The 21,969-nt window shown below is 41.0% G+C and overlaps 1 protein-coding gene across 2 annotated transcripts; it reads right to left on the bottom strand.

Annotated features, from left to right (window-relative positions):
- Positions 1-1,453: 1,453 nt before the first annotated feature.
- On the bottom strand, positions 1,454-21,702 carry scarb2a (scavenger receptor class B, member 2a). 2 transcript variants are annotated; one of them, XM_064962560.1, is made up of 14 exons: positions 21,369-21,702; positions 21,198-21,259; positions 14,011-14,168; positions 13,497-13,644; positions 12,771-12,965; positions 11,676-11,767; positions 11,193-11,312; positions 10,527-10,705; positions 9,281-9,399; positions 7,393-7,466; positions 7,226-7,277; positions 6,860-7,012; positions 5,703-5,750; positions 1,454-5,386 (listed from the first exon to the last, which is right to left on the bottom strand). In XM_064962560.1, the coding sequence occupies exons 2-14, from the start codon at positions 21,219-21,221 to the stop codon at positions 5,249-5,251; spliced, it is 1,500 nt and encodes a 499-aa protein (XP_064818632.1). In that variant the 5' UTR covers positions 21,222-21,259; positions 21,369-21,702; the 3' UTR covers positions 1,454-5,248. The 2 variants fall into 2 exon arrangements, with proteins under 2 accessions (XP_064818632.1, XP_064818579.1); XM_064962507.1 differs by having other exon boundaries at positions 21,198-21,702.
- Between the last annotated feature and the right edge of the window lie 267 nt (positions 21,703-21,969).

Raw genomic sequence — 21,969 nt, 5'->3', positions numbered from 1 at the left:
AATCAGTTTGTCAAATGTCTGCCCTGATACAGATGACAAGAGCAGCTCTAAGTGCTATTATTGTGAAGTGGAAACGTCTAGGAGCAACAACGGCTCAGTCGCAAAGTGGTAGACCACACAAGCTCACAGAACAGGACCAGAGTGCTGAAGAGCATGAAAATCATCTGTCCTCAGTTGCATCACTTACTACCGAGTTCCAAGCTGCCTCTGGAAGCAACGTCAGCACAATAAGTTTATTTGGAGCTTCATGAAATGAGTTTCCATGGCCGAGCAGCCACACACAAGACTAAGGTCACCATGTGCAATACCAAGCGTCAGCTGGAATGGTGTAAAGCCATTGGACGCTGGAGCAGTGGAAACTGGAGTGATGAATCACACTTCACCATCTGGCAGTCAGACAGACGAATCTAGGTTTGGCGGATGCCAGGAGAACACTACCTTCCCCAATGCATAGTGTCAACAGTAAAGGTTTTCTTTATCTTTCTTATGGGGTAGATCAGCTTTAATATTGCAAATAGATTATAGCTTCCATCAATGTAATTGTCTGCATCATTTCCAATCCCCCATAGATTGTTTTGCAAACGTGTGCGTACATACATACATACATACTTCACTAACCCTACCACCTCTCCCATAATTGGAGTAAACTAATGAACACTTAGGCTTCTACTTCCAGCTTTTACATACTTGTACATTTTACATACACAATCAATTTTACAATAATCTGTAAAGTTTGGTGGAGGAGGAATAATGGTCTAGGGCTGTTTTTCATGGTTCGGCTTAGGCACCTTAGTTCCAGTTAAGGGACATTTTAACGCTACAGCATACAATGACATTCTAGACTATTCTGTGTTTCCTACTTTGTGGCAACAGTTTGGGGAAGGCCCATTCCTGTTTCAGCATGACAAAAACCCCTGCACAAAACAAGGTCCATACAGAAATGGCTTGTCGAGATCGGCGAGGAAGAACTTGACCTGTCTGCAGAGCCCTGACCTCAACCCTATTGAACACCTTTTGGATGAATTGGAACGCAGAATGCGAATCAGGCCTAATTGTCCAACATCAGTGCTCGACCTCACTGGAAGTAGAAGCCTAAGTGTTGTTCATTAGTTTACTCCAATTAGGGAGAGGTCGTGGCTGAATGGAAGGAAGCAAGTCACTGCAGCACTGATCCAACATCTAGTGGAACTCCTTCCCAGAAGAGTGGAGGCTGTTGTTGCAGCAAGGGGGGGGGGGGGGTAAACAAACTCCATATAAATGCCCATGATTTTGGAATGAGAGGTTCACATACTTTTGGTCATGGGTGTGAAGGCACCAACAAATACCACAAGCAGAGAAAATGTTAAACTACTACGGTCTCAATGTATTAAAAAGTAAAACTTTAGTATTTATCAGTAGTGTATTAAAAGCAAGCAAGACTGAAAAAATTAAGCCATCAACTGTATTCTTTGCATTCATTGCAAATGTATTTATTTTTGCAAATACACTAAAAATGTTTACAAAAGCATTGTATAAACATTTGTGCAGTGTAAATTAACTAAAAGTTATGGATTACTTTTGAAATAGTTTTGTACCAAATATGACGATTGTCACTTTCAGCAGCAAAAAAATATATCTCAGAAGTAACATGAAATGTCTGTTAGTCGGTGACTGAGAAACTTACACGCAATGACATGTGAACAGTATACAGTTAGAGCAGCTACACTGCTTTAAACAAAAAAAAAATCAGTAACGTGAAAGTAAATTTATGAAATAAAAGGATGTATGGCACCAGCGTTCTTCCCTGAAGGAGGGCTTCATTCATCTATGGGTTAGATTGAGAGTACACTTCCCTTGTTCCTGTTCCGGCACCAAGGCAATCTCCCTACACATGTACACAGATAGTCAGCCTTCCAATTAATCACTCCAGTTTGACAAAACGGTGCATTAGCTGCACAAAAATAGGTCTACATTAGCTTATTATCCTACACACACACACATTCACAACCACCAAGGAATTCTCTCAGAACATTTGGGGACTTTGCTACCCTCACTGATGGATCAATATCTCACATTATGAACCAGCTTTACAAGATGTATTTTTCTGTGAGAAACATTTCATGATACAAACTGAACATGTGTGCGATAACCCCCGTTGAATATTAAAAAATAAACTGTACTTAGAAATGAAACACGGCCACAAAAAACATACACACGGGACAAATATAACAATGAACATATGGATACATAAAGTGTCAGATTTAAAAACATTTATATAAAATTTTACATAACCTTGTATTGCTGCGTCAATACATAACTCAGTTTTTCCCCTTCACATTAGAGATGCATTTTAACCCTTTGACGTTCGCTTAATATTAATAATCCTTATCAAATTGTAAAAACTACATCTTTTGGCCATGATGGAAGAAGCACGACTCAAACACTTGTAAATACACTGCATTTGGAATGCATCCGAAACAGCAACTTATTCCCTATACAGTGCACTACCTTTGACCAGGGGGCACTACCTTTGACCAGGGGGCACTACCTTTGACCAGGGGGCACTACCTTTGACCAGGGGGCACTACCTTTGACCAGGGGGCACTACCTTTGACCAGGGGGCACTACCTTTGACCAGGGGGCACTACCTTTGACCAGGGGGCACTACCTTTGACCAGAGCCTGTGGGCCCTGGTCAAAAGTAATGTACTGTATACGATATAGGGTGCAATTCCAGACGCAGCCATAGTGTAGAAGGTAGGCAGACGGTGGTGGCGGCACAACCGTTCTCTCTAAATAGAGTAAACACGAGCTGGATCCGATCTATGTAGGTTATCTTTGGTCAAGCACAGGGGAGTGAATGGACTTGAATGATTGGGTACAAAAGGTGAATGGGACTAGTCAGTCAGACAGTGGTAAGTATTGGCTCAGGTGTATGCGTGTGCACACAACAGTTCAGGTTTAAGGTCTTATAGATTCAAGTCAATAAGGATGGTAAGATATACTGTGATGATTAAACAAGTAAGCAATACATGCACAAGGCCATGATTGCTTGTATATAGATTGAGCTGAAAAGGCCTACTGTTTATTGGCCCTTGACATAGAATATAACCAGGACCAAAGTTTGAGTAGATGCCCAAAGCCATGTCTGACAAACATCCTTAATTGCACAACCAAACTCATACTTGAGAAAAAAAAAAAAACTATTACATTTGTTTACTAGGGCATCCCATCTAGAACTCCAGAGTTTCCAGTTGAAAACTCTATAGTCACCCACAGAAACAAGTATTACAAATAATCCCAATATGGACAATTCCTCATGTTACAATGTGTTGCCATCTATAGTTATGTGCTAATCACAGTAAATGACAGCAAGCTTTGGGCATTGTATCCTGCTCAAATATTCAATATTTACAGAGTTGCTTCACAGAGACCAGACATAGCAATTTAGAAGTTGATACTGGTTTCTGTTGGAACAACCTTAAAACAGAATATGAGCATGGATGGCTCATCCATAGAAAAAAATACAAGTCCATAGGTTATGGCAATTAATAGCAGCAATATTAGACACAAATAAAATAAAAAATATGCAATGTACTGAAAAGCAAGTAACAAAGGCAAAGTGTCCATCTAGAACAACACCTCAGGAACCACATTGAAAAACAACCCTGGGGCAAACTACTGAAATACACAGAAGGACCCTTGCATTTTATATAACAACCAAAAAAAACACAGGGCATGTTCTTTTTTGGGGAAAGTGCAGGAATTTTCAAGTTGACAGTATTATGGCCTTAGTTCATTTTTTCCAGAAGCAACTGCCAAAAGGCTTGACACGACAGAGACTAGTGACCAAAATGGCCCCAAAAACACATCAGACAAAGAGTGATTCAAGTGCCATGTTCGTCTGAATATCTGCAGCTCCTTGGCAAGCCAGTTGACTGACATAACATGCACAGCAGAAGCGGTGTGCATGGCCCGATTGTTTATTCTACAATTCACCTGCATTTTTTTTTACGGTGCACCAGTCGATGTTTAACAGCGTTTCATCTTTATGTGAAAACCTGGTCACCTTGTTATGAGGACTGTACTATCAATCCAAATTGTGCTTTCTCCAAGTATTGATGCAGACACAAAGTGGGTCCACACTGATGTTAAAAAAAAAAATGGTGTCTTCGGCACACCTGTGACTACTTGCTGGATTAGGTCAGAGGTAGCCAGACATTTCCCCCTTGCATATGTACAACTATTAAGATATCCAGCGTTTTACCATATCAACAAAGAAACACTGAAAATTGTAAGGCAGAAAGTAGGTTCAAGTCTCCCTTGTAAGTTTTGTGGGTATGTTTTTTTTCTTACAATTTCAATACGAGATGAAAGTTTAGGCCTTTCCTTAAATGGGAAAGCAGCTATTTACTAATGCCTTATCTGAAGAAATGTCTAAGGTTTAGAAATAAATCTGTCTCAAACTAGTGTTGGGGAAAAAGGGAAAGGGAAAAAGAGCTAAATGTCTAGTTGTCATACTACACTGAGCCTTCATCAAGAAAAATAGTCCCTATAGTCCAATCAAAACAGGACACTGCATGGTAAGACATACAAACTGTCACAAATTCTATTGGATAACAACTTGGGTGTGTGCACTGACGGATTCATCCCTGGAAAAGAAAATATATTATAAGTAGTCCATTTCTTTTTTCTTCAAAAAGGATATGCTAAGTACAGTTTTACTAGCAAAACCACTTATATTCTGAGTCAGTGAATACTCAGTTACAGGGAGAGAAGAATACCAGATGTTTTAATCTGGTGGCTGTTTGAGGTGACCTCACAAACACTGATACAAAGAAATGTTTCAGGACCCTCTAGTCGTCATTAAATCAGGTGAAGACTACCCATCAGTCAGTAGAACGCTGATAGTGACTGCTCAGTGGTTGTTATTAATTAGTGAGAATACTGCATAATTTGATATTTATTCCCTCGCAGAAAATACTCAAAAAAGTTGTCCTGGCTGTCCAAGTGTTCCTTCATGAACCCAGCACTGAGCCCAACAGAACAGAGACAGGAGTTGTTGTTTTGCACTATGTCAGGCAGAAAGACCATGCTCAGCAGGATAGTCATGAGCATCATTGAGATGAGCAGCATCTTGATTGACGTGGACATTTATTGGGGTTGTTGCCCAAAAGTGAAAACCTCTGTTCCGCACTGTAAAACCCTGCCTTGGTTATACTACCACGCCCAGGCTGCTCCGCCTGCCCCTCCACACAATGCAGCCTGCATCAACACTTCTGAGCCTCCACGGGAGACATGGCGATGTAGGAGCCGTTCCTCATTGGCTGGTTGGTATAGTTGTTTTCTGATGGTTCAACCTCTGGTTTGTCGCTGACTTGAGTGTAGGCCGTTTCATCTTTTGCCGTCTGAAGAGGGAGAGACATTTTGTAAACAACAAAGCAGAATTCAACCATGAAAACAACAAACAAATGTTATATGTTCACAACTAAATCGGAATTGTATTGCAATGGTATATAATAAACTAATAGTGGATAATCATTCATTAATGTCACTGTACAAAACCAACAAACTCAAAAACGTTCAACTTAATGAAGAAATACCACTATGAAGCAGGAATGTAAAATAAATGTATATATTATACCTAAATATATTAGATATTAAAATAAGCAAGAATTGCTAATAACTAAACGAAAATGACAAATGAGGCAAATTAAGACTTACAGTAAAAGAATGAAAAGCTTCAGTAAAATCAATACGTTTTACTTCATTCTAAAACAGAAAGGAAACAGGGGGGGGGTTACAGAACATTTTGATCATAACACGGTAACTATACAGTTCTTCAAAGCTGGAATCCTTAGTTGATACATTCATCTTTGGTCTTATAAATGAATGATAGAAACCCATTGATTTTGGAAAATATAACTTATGACTCTCATAAGCTTATTTCAACTGTCGTACCCCATCAAAACCCAAAATACAAGCTACTTTTACTCCAATGTTTGTAAGCGGTGTAAATGTAAACAAACACTGAAGCCTCAAAACATGGTAAAAACTATTTTATATTGTCAATGGTCAGTCCATGCATCCATGTCTGGTGTTTCTGTCAGTGGTTACATTTCTCCAGACTCATTCCTCAGCTTTTTAACAAAGGTTTTGTTTGAATTAAGGATTATAGCTTTATTTGATATTCCAAGCTATGACATGTGAACTTCTACTAAGATAACCCCCATCTATCAGAGTCACAACTGATGGGTGGTGAATGGGGTCGTGCAAATGGGGTCAGATGGACTAACCTAGACAAACACATAAGTGTTGAAAGTACCCTGGCTATCCTACAGAACTATTGTTACTAGAGTTCAGAGCACTCTTTGGCCTGTACGGTAGTGTAGCCTATACACGGTCATCATTGTGACTGTCTATCTGCCAACAGGGACTGCTAAATTAAGATCTATACTTCCGGTTTTGACCTCCGTTATTTAAAATTGTTAGAAAGGCCAGCAGCACTATAATTTCATACAGAGATTACAGAAGGCAGCACATGTTGACTATGTGAGGTTCCTCATGCATGGTGTTAACTTAACATGCAAGGAGATGGAGAACCCAGACACCAGATCACTGATGTTAATATAGAAGAATAAATTGTATATAAAACAGATCAAACATGCAAGAGCACAGTCAAAGCTAACATAAAACCTTTGTTGTATCAATGCACCATTCAATTCTAATCACTTAGAACATTCCTGGACAACAACTGACATATTGTGAGTGACGTGCAGAATTTACACTATATTTTAGAGAAGCTTATGAATATTACTGCTACAAAAAAAACTGTTTGTGGTCTCCTGGTAATAAGCGCAGGGGTAGAGGACAGGTCTTACCTTCTTCTGGCGAGACCTGCAGACCAGGACGACTAGGACAATGAGCAGGATGGCTCCCATGCCCACGATGAGCAGAGGGAAGTTGGACACCAAGGTCACGATGAGCAGCAGGGTTCTCATCTGGGCAGCAGAGTCATCGTCAATAGTGGCCGTCTGGGGGAAGGTGGTGGGGGGGGGTCACTAAGGTTATTAACCTGTCTTTACTATGTTGTTATTACCTGATCTTAATAATAGACTAGAGGGTTCTCTCTAGCTAAATATCTGCGATTTCTGTCTAATACAACTTAATTTGATGTCTTAACTGCACGTGAGGATGACTGAATTTCACAACAAATTGGAGAGAGAAAGGGAGGAGATAAGTCTTACCTCATTGACAAACATAATGGGAAAAATGATCTCGTTTAGATGTTTGGTTTTGCTGTGGAAGAGAAAATGAAGTGAGGACTTGAGGTTCAACAATAGGCCTTTTCACTCAATTTGTATGAGGGATGAGAAGGGTGAGTGCGGCAAACTGTTCAGATTGCTATACTTACGGGAAGCCTGGAACTCTGTTCAAAATGATATTGAGCTGGGCTCTCTTGCAAGCACGGATGGGAACCCCAGTGGTCTAAAAAACAAAATAAGGCTTTAAAATTAAGTAATAGAAACGTATTCAGTTAGAACATGCCCTTTCCAACATGGAGGAAGCAAAATGTTTATATTCCACTGGTACTGCATTAATTGACACATACAATATGTAATAGAGCTATTAAATACAGTATACACACAATGAGAGTATGTAAGTGTTATTGGCCTCATCACTATACAGTGGGGCAAAAAAGTATTTAGTCAGCCACCAATTGTGCAAGTTCTCCCACTTAAAAATATGAGAGGCCTGTAATTTTCATCATAGGTACACTTCAACTATGACAGACAAAATGAGAAAAGAAAATCCAGAAAATCACATTTTAGGATTTTTAATGAATTTATTTGCAAATTATGGTGGAAAATAAGTATTTGTTCAATAACAAAAGTTTCTCAATACTTTGTTATATACCCTTTGTTGGCAATGACAGAGGTCAAACGTTTTCTGTAACTCTTCACAAGGTTCTCACACACCGTTGCTGGTATTTTGGCCCATTCCTCCATGCAGATCTCCTCTACAGCAGTGATGTTTTGGGGCTGATGCTGGGCAACACGGACCTTCAACTCCCTCCAAAGATTTTCTATGGGGTTGAGATCTGGAGACTGGCTAGGCCACTCCAGGACCTTGAAATGCTTCTTACGAAGCCACTCCTTCGCTCCTTCGTTGCCGGGCAGTGTGTTTGGGATCATTGTCATGCTGAAAAGACACAGCCACGTTTCATCTTCAATGCCCTTGCTGATGGAAGGAGGTTTTCACTCAATCTCACGATACATGGCCCCATTCATTCTTTCCTTTACACAGATCAGTCGTCCTGCTCCCTTTGCAGAAAAACAGCCCCAAAGCATGATGTTTCCACCCCCATGCTTCACAGTAGGTATGGTGTTCTTTGGATGCAACTCTTTGTCCTCCAAACACGACGAGTTGAGTTTAACCAAAAAGTTATATTTTGGTTTCATCTGACATTCTCCCAATCTTCTTCTGGTTCATCCAAATGCTCTCTAGCAAACTTCAGATGGGCCTGGACACGTGTCCCCCTGCTTAAGCCAGTACGTCTGGCACTGCAGGATTTGAGTCCCTGGCGGCGTAGTGTGTTACTGATGGTAGGCTTTGTTACTTTGGTCCCAGCTCTCTGCAGGTCATTCACTAGGTCCCCCTGTGTGGTTCTGGGATTTTTGCTCACCGTTCTTGTGATCATTTTGACCCCACGCGGTGAGATCTTGCGTGGAGCCCCAGATCGAGGGAGATTATCAGTGGTCTTTTATGTCTTCCATTTCCTAATAATTGCTCCCACAGTTGATTTCTTCAAACCAAGCTGCTTACCTATTGCAGATTCAGTCTTCCCAGCCTGGTGCAGGTCTACAATTTTGTTTCTGGTGTCCTTTGACAGCTCTTTGGTCTAGGCCATAGTGGAGTTTGGAGTGTGACTGTTTGAGGTTGTGGACAGGTGTCTTTTATACTGATAAAGTTCAAACAGGTGCCATTAATACAGGTAACGAGTGGAGGACAGAGGAGCCTCTTAAAGAAGAAGTTACAGGTCTGTGAGAGCCAGAAATCTTGCTTGTTTGTAGGTGACCAAATACTTATTTTCCACCATAATTTGCAAATAAATTCATAAAAAATCCTACAATGTGATTTTCTGGATTTTTTTTCTCATTTTGTCTGTCATAGTTGAAGTGTACCTATGATGAAAATTGCAGGCCTCTCATCTTTTTAAGTGGGAGAACTTGCACAATTGGTGGCTGACTAAATACTTTTTTTGCCCCACTGTATATGGTAGATAAAATGTTTGTTCATACCGGGTTAAGGTCAAGGTAAGTCTCATGCTCCTCCTTGTTGGGGTGCAGTCCATCAACAGCATTAATGTACTTGTCATCTGCCTGATAAAAGTGGGGGAACGACACCACGATAGGTGCACCTATGGACAAGATGAGGGAGATGGGAAAGAAATGCAATTTAAGAGAAAACACCACAAGCAACAAATATTACATCAAATAGCCCATGTCCTTATCTTGGACTGCCATAAGAGAGGATTAGGCAAAACAAATTCCAATGTTTTAATATTGGGGCTCTAAAAGGGAAACATCAGATTGATAACGTGTGCTATCTGGTATTATTACCCAGGCATGGAGGTAACGGCACAAATAGCAAAAATATGTGTCAAGTTCCTTCCTTGCCATTGGAAAGGCGGTCTGTACCGGACATGTTCTGATACAGTGAAATTCGTTTTTTTCAACCCATGACAAAGCGTTTTCTTTGAGGTCAGAATGACCATTATGAAGTTCCACAAGGTACTACTCATAGAGACACCATGTAATGTGTTCCAGTGTGGGAGCCAATAACCCTCACTAAGGAATATGAACATTATCCAAACTGCTATATCTGACAAATGGAATTCAAACCACCATAAGGAATTAATAAAGGGTCCTATTCACCTATATTAATAAATTGTCCTATTCACCTATATTAATAAATTGTCCTATTCACCTATATTAATAAAGAGTCCTATTCACCTATACTGCAGCCCCAAGAGGACGCGGTTAGAACAGCCTCAAATCAATAGAACCATGATTTCAGCATTACGAACACTGAGGAATAACTTTGCCCCGATTGTTGAACTCTCTCTGCACCACACTACGAAAGCGGATGTCTCTTAAAAATATATCTACTTCCCTCACAAGACTTAAGGGTTAACGTAGTGCATTTATATGCTATGTGATTGTTTTATGAGGGGAAAGCCTTGAGATGATCTTTATCCTCAAATTCAAGTGTTTTATAGCCCTCATCCAGAGTTAATCATTCACCATCTACACTACTATGAAATCTGGATACTCAAACATGGACATTTGATATCTATTGGAGCTTGGATTGCAGCTAGAACTAGATTGATTAGGTTATTATTATAACTTTTGTATTTTTTGTTATATTTTTTTGAATCGGTCAAAAAAATTAGGTTATAGGGTTAGTCAAAACAAACAGTGGGTATGTGGGGCACATATAATGTTATGCCAACCAGGGTTGTGACAGTAATTAACCATCTCTTACCTTCTCTGCAAACACTGACTTTTAGCACCCCGGTGCCGAGGCAGTCCCCAGCTGGCACACAGAAGCCGGCGTTAGTGGGGTTCTCCTCAGGACTCTGTAGGACGTCGTGGGGCGGGGCGAAACGGTAGGCTGGGATGCCCTTCACGTCCACGTCCTCAACATAACCCAGATGGATAGACCTAAACCCCAGAGGCAGGTAAGAACAAGGAGAAGGACACATAAACTGTGTAGGAGTTTCTCAGTTCACAAAACTTACGGCAGGAATTTGGAATTCAGTTCTACACATGTCATTTTGCAGAGGAGATTGTGAGGTCTGTGTTAACAAATGTGTCACCTACTGTGTGGAACATTGGGTGAATATGAGAAGACAAAGTACAACTGTCTCAATTGAGTCAAAGCTCCATTTTATACTATGTGCCTCTTCTCCAGATACTCCTCACGCATTATGGTGTTAGTTGGATCATGCCCAACTCACACCCGTTTACCATGGCCAGGGTGTGGCGTCTCCTACAGTGGTTTACCAGTCCGATATGAATACGAGTCAGTCATTTCTCGATCATTCTTGGCTGTCACCTAAACCACCGTCCCGCTCTGTACTGGCTGCTTTGACTGTAAAAAAATAATACAACTACAGACAATACAGATTTGGAGATATGACTGACGTACCTGCAGAGGTCAGCCGCAAAGATGTACAGCAGCTCTTTCCTAGACAACAGAGGGTGGAACACACTCCCGTCCGTCCCGTTGATCATGTTGCTCTGGTTAGAGGACCACCATGACATTTCACTGTTGATAGGGGAAAGGTCCGGGATATGTTAGACATCAAGAAGCTTTCGTTTACACAAGGTTGTTATAAAACAACACGGCGGGGCCAAATACTGATTTCATTTCAAATGCCTGGAAGCGGTTTTCTATTTCTGATATTTAAATATACGAATTTGCAATCTGCTCTGTCATGACAGGGAGCAAATGAGTTTATCCTTGGACTTTGAATTTGGACAGATCCCAATTCATTCCTGTTCAATGAGTAAACCCAATGTTGCAGGGCAAGGACCAAAAAGAAAACTGCTGACATGAGAAATGTTTGACAACCATGAAGGTTTTTTGACAACATGAAGGTGGAAAACAAAGGGAAATAAAGGTCCTTACGTCAACCCATTCCATGTGTCTATTCTGCCATATTCCATGTAATCACGTTCACCAGTCAGGAACACAAACTCTCCTTCATGAGTTCCATTTTTCTAGGAGGAGAGAGAAAGACAATAGTTCAGTTAGACTGTCATATCAAAAGGAATACATCCAACATCCAGGAGAACAGTGGACAGGTACAGAATTAGAAACAGCCACATGGACTCTTGATAAGCAGAGGAAAAATAAGAACACCTTCCTGCAATGCTGTTAAAACGGTCATTTGGGAAGAAATTTCAGTGTTTAAAGTGTCTGGTTGTCATTGTTGGAACTGTACTGACGGGGGATATTGTCCTAGAGTGAAAACAAATGCCACTGCACTACTGTAGCCTGCCTATCCCAGTCTGTTTTTCCTTCTCATATTACAATTTTATAGGCAGCGGTAAGCGACTGTAGTTGACCAAAACGTTTGACACAAATGCTTTGACAGTTGAGATTTTACAATTTAGGTCAAATTCTACCCAACGTCTAGTTCTTTCAGAGGATTTCCAATTAATGCAGCATTATCTGGTTTGTGGAACCTGAGAAAACTATTCACATTGTTATTGCGGTAGGTGGAATAGTAGATGGGAGTCTCCAAAGTAGACACGAGTCTCCCAGAAAAAGGGTAAGTAAAGCAGCTTCATCAGCATTTTGTCATTTTCACTCATCACGTGATGACTCCACGAGACATCCTCCCGGGCCCTACCAACAGAGACATCCTCCCGGGCCCTACCAACAGAAACATCCTCCCGGGCCCTACCAACAGAAACATCCTCCCGGGCCCTAACAACAGAAACATCCTCCCGGGCCCTAACAACAGAAACATCCTCCCGGGCCCTAACAACAGAAACATCCTCCCGGGCCCTAACAACAGAAACATCCTCCCGGGCCCTACCAACCACCTACTGGTTCAATGACTAAAGGATTTCTAGTGCAATTTCACAAATTTCGGTTAAATCACAAATTTCAAGACTGGCCATTAGCTAAGGTTATAACTTTAGTGAATGACTGTATTCAGAAGTGTAATCTGATTAAATATATTTCAAGGTTTTACTAAACATGAACAGTGCCTACCTTCCACATCAGCCCAAACATCTCATCCACCTCTGGCCTAAGGCTGTGGATTTTGGTGAGCAAAGGGTCCTTGAAGCCCCACAGCACCTCGTGGACAGTGCGGGTCATGAAGATCTCCACGCCGATGGACTTCATATATATGGAGACGAAGGTACGCAGCAGGAAGGAGTAGGAGTTCAGCTCACTCATCACAGCCTATAGAGGGAGAGGAAACAGAGAGAGAAGGGGATAGAGCTCACATTCGATCATACCACTAGTAACAAAATTATAAACAACGTTTTTAAGTCTATAGCTTTGGTTGCTGTCTAGACTCTGGTCTGGTTCTCATTAATGGAAATTGGATTACGTCCATGAAAGTGTCTGCTATAAAGTAAAAGGTTGGTAGGAACAAGACCCCAAGATGTCATAATACAGCATTTAGCATAATGCTTGGAAAGTCTACTGGAATGATGCAGTAAAGGAATGTCAATATGGGGTTACAGCGGTTATACTGGGAATCTTGAAAGGTTAAACTTAACCAAAACAGAAGAGGACACACTTGTGGAATAATTCACACCCTCATGTTTCTAAGTACTCAAACTGTGTTGCACCACAGTTTATAACACACTATATTGCAGATACAACGTGTCCATGGCAGCTAAGATACACTGCATAAGCGAAGACTGCACAAGTATACCAAATGTAGAGGTAACAAGCAGAGGCCGAGAGGGACACATACTAACTCACCACAGCTGGGATGTTGACTGTCCTCAGAATGTCGACCTCTGGATTACCTCTGGACTTCTCTGGGACGAAGACAAAGCTTTTGGGATTCAGGGCATAAACCTTGGTTCCATTTTCAAGGAAAGTCACATTTTCCCTAGGTCTGTATTCCCTGTTATGGAAAGATGTGGATATGAGGATTAAGTCGGTCCACACAGATGTTCACATGGGGGTGAAAGACAAGTTCAAACAAGTCCATCAGCAGGTTCAGCAGCATGGAACCACTTTCATTCAATAGGACTTTCCCAGGACCTGAATCACCAGCTTCCCATGATCAAACGAACAGATAATAAAACAAATACATTGTAAGCTGAATCTTAACTTGAGATGAGCACATGCAAAACCCTTCCGTTGGCATCGATACATGATTTCCAATTAAGTCAAAGTTATGACTCTGGATCTCAAGATAAGATTCATTCCTGTGTGAACTAAGCCCTCCTAATTTCAAAGGACAACAGTGAGTGTGTGGTCAACCCACCTGTAAGTGTAAGGTCCAATCTGGGTGACCACTGCCTTTCCCCCTGCTAAGAACACTTCTGGATTGGTCACGTTGAAGAAGTAATACTCCATGTAGACTGGAGGCGGCGGGTTCTTCCATGACTCAAATACTCGGCTTGCCTCTGTCAAAGTCAATTCCTAAAAAAAGTATTGTTATAGAGAAACAGTTATTTAAGGACGGTCCAAAACAACAATGATCGCTCCAAGTGTAATCTGTTTAGGGTAGTACGTTTGAGGGATAGAAGGAGCGCTGGCCTAAAAAGCTATTTGAACCAGTAACCCCATTAATCTCTAAACTAAAGATATTTTGGCTTTCAAAAGCTATTAATTTTTTTATTTTAGCTGCACCACCCATCAACAACCCTTTCAGGTTATACCAGAAGAGAGCACACACACTGCAGATAATAGCGAAGACAGTAGCGAAGACAATGCCAGCACACCAAAACCCCAGGGGAAAACATAGGTGAATAACTGTCAGAAGAAAACCTGAGTGAAAACAGCAAAGGAGGTTTGGGTGAACCCCAGCAGGCTGATCAATGGATGTTTGCATTTTTCCTTAAATGACCACTCACCAAATTGGCAGCATGAGTTTGAATAAACAATACGGAGTAGTAGCACTGTCCTATTGGTCATCATATGAATAGAGGGAAGTGATTAAATGTGTTCAGATAAGTCCCTCAGACGACAGTAATCCACGTGGGACTAAATTTGTCCTGTGTTTTTGAAATGCTGCAATGATCAGATAAAAACAAGTTTACCGGTAAATTCTAGAGCTGCAAGGATACCAGTATCGCAATACTCAGTATTGTGGCAAGAAAACAAAATGGGGTTAACTTCCTTAGGTAAACAACCCTAATATTGCAAATGTAAGTTTAACTTTAGTCCCTCACCTCTATCCGGGCTCGAACCGGGGACCCTCTGCACACAGATAGGTAACGATGATTCGAGGGTGACTTATCGCTCCACAAAAACCGCAGCCCTTGCAGAGCAAGGGGAACTACTTCAAGGTCTCAGAGCGAGTGACTTCACCGATTGAAACGCTATTATTAGCGCGCACCACCGCTAACTAGCTAGCCATTTCACATCGGTTACACAAACAAACATAATTATGTTATCATCCAGTCACATGCATTTATTATCTCACTATAGAACACAATATTTTACATACAGAAGGTTTTTGAAAGACCAAAGAGTTGTCTGCTGCTTGTTTTTGCCATGGAAAATAAATATTCCAATACTGGCATCATCCCAGCCCCAGTAAATTCCACCACAATTCCAGAGCATTTTAAACACAATTAGTGTAAACTTTATTTAACTAGGCAAGTCAGTTAAGAACAAATTCTTATTTACAATGACGGCCTACCCAATCATGCATTCAATCATGTTTAACATTATCCCACATTACAAATGCTTGACTGGAAAGACAGTTTCAACCCGATCTGGTCTCAGACTAGACGTAACACAGTAAACACCCATATATATAGGGGTGTACTCACTTTTGTTGCCAGCGGTTTAGACATTAATGGCTGTGTGTTGAGTTATTTTGAGGGGACAGCAAATTTACACTGTTATACAAGCTGTACACTCATACTTTACAATGTAGCAAAGTGTCATTTCTTCAGTGTTGTCACATGAAAAGATATACTCAAATATTTACAAAAATGTGAGGGGTGTACTCACTTTTGTGATATACTGTATATATACAAATGTTTGGTAAGGTTACTTAAGACAAAAACGAAAGGAGGATGGGTGGGTGTATAACGGAAATGTTGAATCTCATCACGGACAACTTTAGCATTTTAGCTAATTAACAACTTCTCAACTACTTACGTTTTTTAAATCTACTTTGCAACTACTTAGCATGTTAGCTAACCCTTCCCTCGAACCCAAAGCCATAGCCTAGCTAACATTAGCCACCTAGCTAACAGCCACAAGAAATTGGAATTTGTAACATATCTTACATTTTGCAAATTCATAACATTATAAGTATTGAAATTTGGAAGATATCATACAAATTGTCATTTAACATAAGAAATGGATGATGGACATCCACAAGTTAATACATACCATATGAAACGTAACATTTCATACTAAATGGAGCGTCTCGGATTTAGGTACAAAATAACATGAAATGCTCTGGGACCGGAGTAATTCAACTGCAATTAAAACAGATGCAGTGACATTCAACACTTTGATAAAATGAAGCGTGCTAGAACATGGTTGTCAAATCTAAAAAGAGAATGTTGGTTGATTCATAAGATACTGTTAAGTAATACTACTGTATAGAGAAATCTGTAACAAACTTTACCATTCAAGGCGGGTATTTCTAACTTCAAGTGCGAAATGCCGCACCCCCCCCCCCCCCGTCCTTTACATAAGGGGTTACTGATTGCTTTCGGTCCCTTGAGTAAAGTGAGGTGTACATGGGAAAGGCCTTTACCATTCAAACCGCTCACTCATCTTGAGGCCTCAGAGAAGCTCAGTTGTCGCTTTTTTTAAGGTGTGGCTCAACACGGCTGCACAAACTTGTTTCCCGTTCAGACTTGATCTTTCAGTGTTTTCCAGTCATTGGGCCAATAGACTATCCATTTAAAAGTGTGTCCCGGAAGAACTATATATTTTATATCATATTTGGTGGCAAGAATTAAGCAGCGGTGGGCCACCGCTACTAAATGAATATAGGGGAAACTGGGTACATACTTCCTACGGAGTCCTAAATGATCTGATAATTTTGCCTCATACACACATTCTGACAAACACACTACACAACACAACTGTGCAGAAGGTCACCACTCACTAGCTAGAGCATTGAACTGGGGACATGCTCCTCAGGGAAAACAGAAGCCTGTTGCTTCACTAAGACTCTAGTCAGTTTTAAACATATCTGAAATAGGCTGTTTCCAGCACAAGACATGAATCAACTCATTCAATAGCCCATTTCATGATGTACAGCAAAGTATGAAGGCTGTGGAGTCAAATATCGCTTCGCATGGAATAAAGATATCCCTGAGAACTCCTGAAATATATAACAAAATAGCATATTTGATGCCGAGAAGCCATTTCCCTTTAAATTTTATTAGATAATTTGAGTCACCTGAAAGTTGTAAAAAGTCAAGCCATACTAAGCCAGCTATTCCAATCATGCGTGTTGTATTGGCTGCATTTAAAGTTAGAATCCGCAGTTGAAACAATTAAAGCAGTCACTCCGCCTGTTTTTGTAAAAAGCTGAGGGGTGGGCCTGTAGAAATGTAACCATTCTCAAAATCATGGACAGAGCTATGGATGCAAGGACTGACCATCCATGGCCTTACAATTATTATTTTACCCATGTATTTTTAGTTTCCTGATGGGGAATAGGCTTTGTCGTGCCCTCTTCACGACTGTCTTGGTGTGTTTGGACCATTCCAGTTTGTTGTTGATGTGGACACTGAGGAATTTGAAGCTCTCAACCTGCTCCACTACAGCCCCGTCGATGAGAACGGGGATGTGCTGGGTGCTCCTTTTCCTGTAGTCCACCATCATCTCCTTAGTCTCAATGTAACCAAGACTAACCAAAATGGTTACCCGGACTATTTGCATTGTGTGCCCCCCCAACCCCTCTTTTACGCTGCTGCTCCTCTGTTTATCTTATATGCATAGTCACTTTAACTATACATTCATGTACATATTACCTCAATTGGCCCGACCAACCAGTGCTCGGTTAGCCAACATTGGCCATCTGCATTGTGTCCCACCACCCGCCAACCCCTCTTTTTACTCTACTGCTACTCTCTGTTCATCATATATGCATAGTCACTTTAACCATACCCACATGTATGTACTACCTCAATAAGCCTGACTAACCGGAGTCTGTATAGAGCCTTGCTGCTCATATTTTCAAGATGTCTTTACTGTTTTATTTCTTTACTTACACAAACTTTTTTTCTCCGCACTAATTGGTTAGAGTCTGTAAGTAAACATTTCACTGTAAGGTCTACCCTGTTGTATTGGGCACACGTGACAAATAAACTTTGATTTGATGGTGTACAGTGTTTGTTTACAGACAACGGATTAAAATAAGCTTATATTATAGGTTGATGGGGTATGACAGTTGAACTAAAATCATGAGGCATTTATAAGTTACAGTACATTCGGAAAGTATTCAGATCCCTTGACTTCATCCGCATTTTGTTACCTCGCAGCCTTATTCTAAGATTGATTAAATTGCCCCCCCACTCAATCTGCACACAATACCCCATTATGACAATGCAAAAACAGGTTGAGAATTTTATGCAAACATATTAGAATTAAGAAACTGAAAGTCACATTTACATAAGCATTCAGACCCTTTACTCAGTACTTTGTTGAGGAACCTTTGGCAGCAATTACCCAAGAATACTCACTGCAGGCTTGGCACACCTGTATTTGGGGGGTTTCTCCCATTCCTCTCTGTAGATCCTCTCAAGCTCTGTCGGGTTAGATTGGGAGCGTCGCTGCACAGCTATTTTCAGGTCTTTCCAGAGATGTTCGATCAGGTTCAAGTCCGGGTTCTGGCTGGGCCTCAAGGACATTCAGAGACTTGTCCCGAAGCCACTCCTGCATTGTCTTGGCTGTGTGCCTAGGGTCATTGTCCTGTTGGAATGTGAAACTTCACCCCAGTCTGAGGTGCTGAGCGCCCTCGAGCAGGTTTTCATCAAGGATCTCACTGCACTTTGCTCAGTTCATATTCCCTCAATCCTGACTAATCTCCCAGTTCCTGCCACTGAAAAACATCCCCACAGCATGATGCTGCCACCACCATGCTTCACCGTAGGGATGGGGCCAGGTTTCCTCCAGGTGTGACACTTGGCATTCAGGCCAAATAGTTAAATCTTTTTTTCATCAGACCAGAGAATTTTGTTTCTCACGGTCAGTCTTTAAGGTGCCTTGTGACCTTCTCCCCCGGCCAGCTCTAGGAAGAGTCTTGGTGGTTCCAAACTGTTGGAGGCCACTGTTTTTGGGGACCTTCAATGCTGCAGACATTTTTTTGGTAGCCTTCGCCAGATCTGTGCCTCGACACGTGTGTAGATTGATGAGGAAAGTTTATTTAATCCATTTTAGAATAAAGCTGTAACGTAACAGAATGTGGAAAACGTGATAGTCTGAATACTTTCCGAATGCACTGTATATTCTTCAGGAATCAATTGGTAGGCTATATATTAGTCCAAATGGATGTAGCAACTATGGATTCTAGTTAAAGCCAAACACTGACTACATACACGAAAGGTGAATGTGAGAAAACCCACCACCACCACCAACATGTGATTCAGATCTTCAGCAGTATGGTACCAAGTTTCACAATTAGTGATGTCTTTTGTTTTTATAAATCAAATTGAGTCCCTTTCAAACGGATACAATTCCCAAGAGAGACCGTTTCTGTGCAACACTAACTTTTGGTAAAGTCAAGGCCTAGATTAGAATAATTCCTGTGTTTAACACCCTTGAAAAAAGTCTCTCAAAGGCTTCCATAGCTTTCATGTTTACATAAATTCGCTCATAGAAATGCTTCAAACCTTGATCTCACAAGCACCTGCAAGCAGGGACAAAGGGTTGAGGGTTTATCAATCTTATCTAAAATATATTTTTTAAACTCACTATTTTTGTAGCTGGTGGTTGGGGATGGGTAACATGAAGAGTGGTAAGGATATTAAAACATAACCATCAGGTTCACTCAAAAATAAATGAAAACTCCCACAGATGTTACAGGTCTGGTTGTGGTTTGATAACCTTTCTCAAGACAATAATAAATGTTATTCAGTGTCATGTTTTGGGGCGGTTTTCCTGTCTATAGGATGACAAACTGTTTGAATGAAAGTTGACAATAACTTAATCATATGACATATGTTAACTTTTTTGGCAGGGGACAGCGGGTTGTTTTCCAGGCAGAGCAGTCCTCTAGACCTAGATCAGGCCAGGGCTGAAACAATGAAACAGATGAATGCTCACCATTGTTTTATGATCCAGGAAAGTTGTTCTATGAGCCGTTTTAGATATAGAAGTGGTACAGTTGTGGATGGACATCCATTCTTAATTTATCTATCATCTTTTCAGTTACCGGCAATATGTCCACATAAGACTCCTGCACTTTCTTGAACTTAAAATACAGGTAGGCCGATTGACAACATCAGCAATATTTGTTTCATTTCATGATGTTATGTATTCTAGGTCTAGGGTGACACCATATCCCAAATAAACCCAGACCCAAAGTAATTTAACAGCGGCCACGAAACGAATGTTTGTGTCTATCCTATGACTGAGTCTGACATTTTTTGCTGAGGTGGGCATGGCACTGAGGTGGGCATGGAAGAAAAAGAGCTGTTCAGATGCGAGAGACGTTCAACCAAGTAAGCAAGAAGGATGAAAAGTGAAATGAGGAAGCGGGACTTGGCCTTCAAGGTCTCTCTCCCTTCCCCCATCCATGCGCACGCACCTCCCCAGACCCTTCTGACGAGATTCCAACCCCTTACTGATAAACCACGAGGAAAGCTCTTATAATTTTAAATCCCATTCCCAAATAAATTATATTGTGACAGACAGGTAAATGAGATGAATACCCCACAAATAAAGATGCACCAGTACACTTGTATTTCAACTCATCTGTCAACCATTATGTATAATAAAGCAAATGAAGTGAGTGGGCTTTATTTTATTGTTGGAATAAAACCGGCTGCTTGCCTACAGTGCACCAATCCATGGTGATGATGTTACCGCAACGCGCTGTGACAGGAACATACCTGGCATTGTAAATCAGCCGGTGAGATTCAAATCAGGCTATACATTGAGTTTAAATGCTGAACGCCTTGCAGAGCTGTTCAAGAGGGTTGATTCTATATTGCTGATTTATGAATGATACAATGTTGCTTTCCTACCACAAAAAAAACAATTGGTTGGTGGTAAAGCATGCAGCACTTGTAAATTGTCGACCTTGGAACGCATGCTGCACTGACCCATGTTGGGTGGCCGAATGACCGGAGATGCGGATTGAGCAAACAAATGCTGTAACCTCCTCTATCGAACATCACCTAATAACAAGGAATGGGAATGTGACTCACCGTCTGCTGTTTAGTGCAAATACAACTAACAAATTAAAGCAACCAGCATATAAAACTATCAAATGTATGTTTGAAGTGGGAAAAAGTTGCAACTCACCTTTTTTAGCCGGTTGTGAATCATTGTTTGAAAGACTTGAGCCACCACCAATGCGATCCCCACTATCAGTAGGTGGGCGCAGACAATTCCAGTAGCGTAAATTACACAGGATCTCCGAGTCATGATTCCAGCCAACTGTCAAACTAATTTGGCAAATGTGAAATTACTTACCAAATGACACTAACGATAATACTGTAGGTTCTGATCTTTTATGGGTTATTTTACTCAAAAGGTGACCGCTACTTCACACTTTGCCTCTTACACTACAGCGAACCTCACAATACGAATTTCAAAATTATTCGTTGATATGCATCTACTTGCAAACTGTCTTCGAACATAAGAAATTCTGGAAGTTTCCTTAGTGCTGTCATAGAACAATGTTCTTCTCTCCATTCAGCCGTTTTCGTAAGGAGAATCGACTGTGTTGCTCGAAGGCAGCGGGAGAAATAACAGTGCTGAGGACGGGCGCCAGACCTCCACTCCCTCCCTCACCAGATTCAAATGAACTCGGTCATGCGAAGAGGTTCGTTTTGGTGTCTGCTGGGCGGTGGGTGTGTTAAAATGTAGCGTGCTTTCTGTGGCTGAGGTCACTGTTTTACTTTATAGCACCATAAACACAAGACGGCACAAACTACGATTTGCCCTTGATTTGATCTACCTTCATAGCGCTATTTTATATTAGGATACATTCAACCAAGCAAAGATTTGAAAGTAAACTTGAGGTTCTGACGTAATTTGAGACCAATTTACTTTCATGTGTAACTATGCAAGT

Source organism: Oncorhynchus masou, chromosome 1 (genome assembly GCF_036934945.1).
Source record: "Oncorhynchus masou masou isolate Uvic2021 chromosome 1, UVic_Omas_1.1, whole genome shotgun sequence".
NCBI lineage: Eukaryota > Metazoa > Chordata > Actinopteri > Salmoniformes > Salmonidae > Oncorhynchus > Oncorhynchus masou.
This window is presented reverse-complemented; position numbering and strand designations above follow the sequence as displayed.

Coding starts and splice junctions, on each gene's coding strand:
- scarb2a (XM_064962507.1), bottom strand. CDS start 21,320: ATGACTCGGAGATCCTGTGTAATTTACGCTACTGGAATTGTCTGCGCC. Junction 7,013..7,225: donor CCATTATGTTTGTCAATGAG/GTAAGACTTATC, acceptor ACCTTCCCCCAG/ACGGCCACTATTGACGATGA. Junction 5,387..5,702: donor AAGCTTTTCATTCTTTTACT/GTAAGTCTTAAT, acceptor CTCCCTCTTCAG/ACGGCAAAAGATGAAACGGC.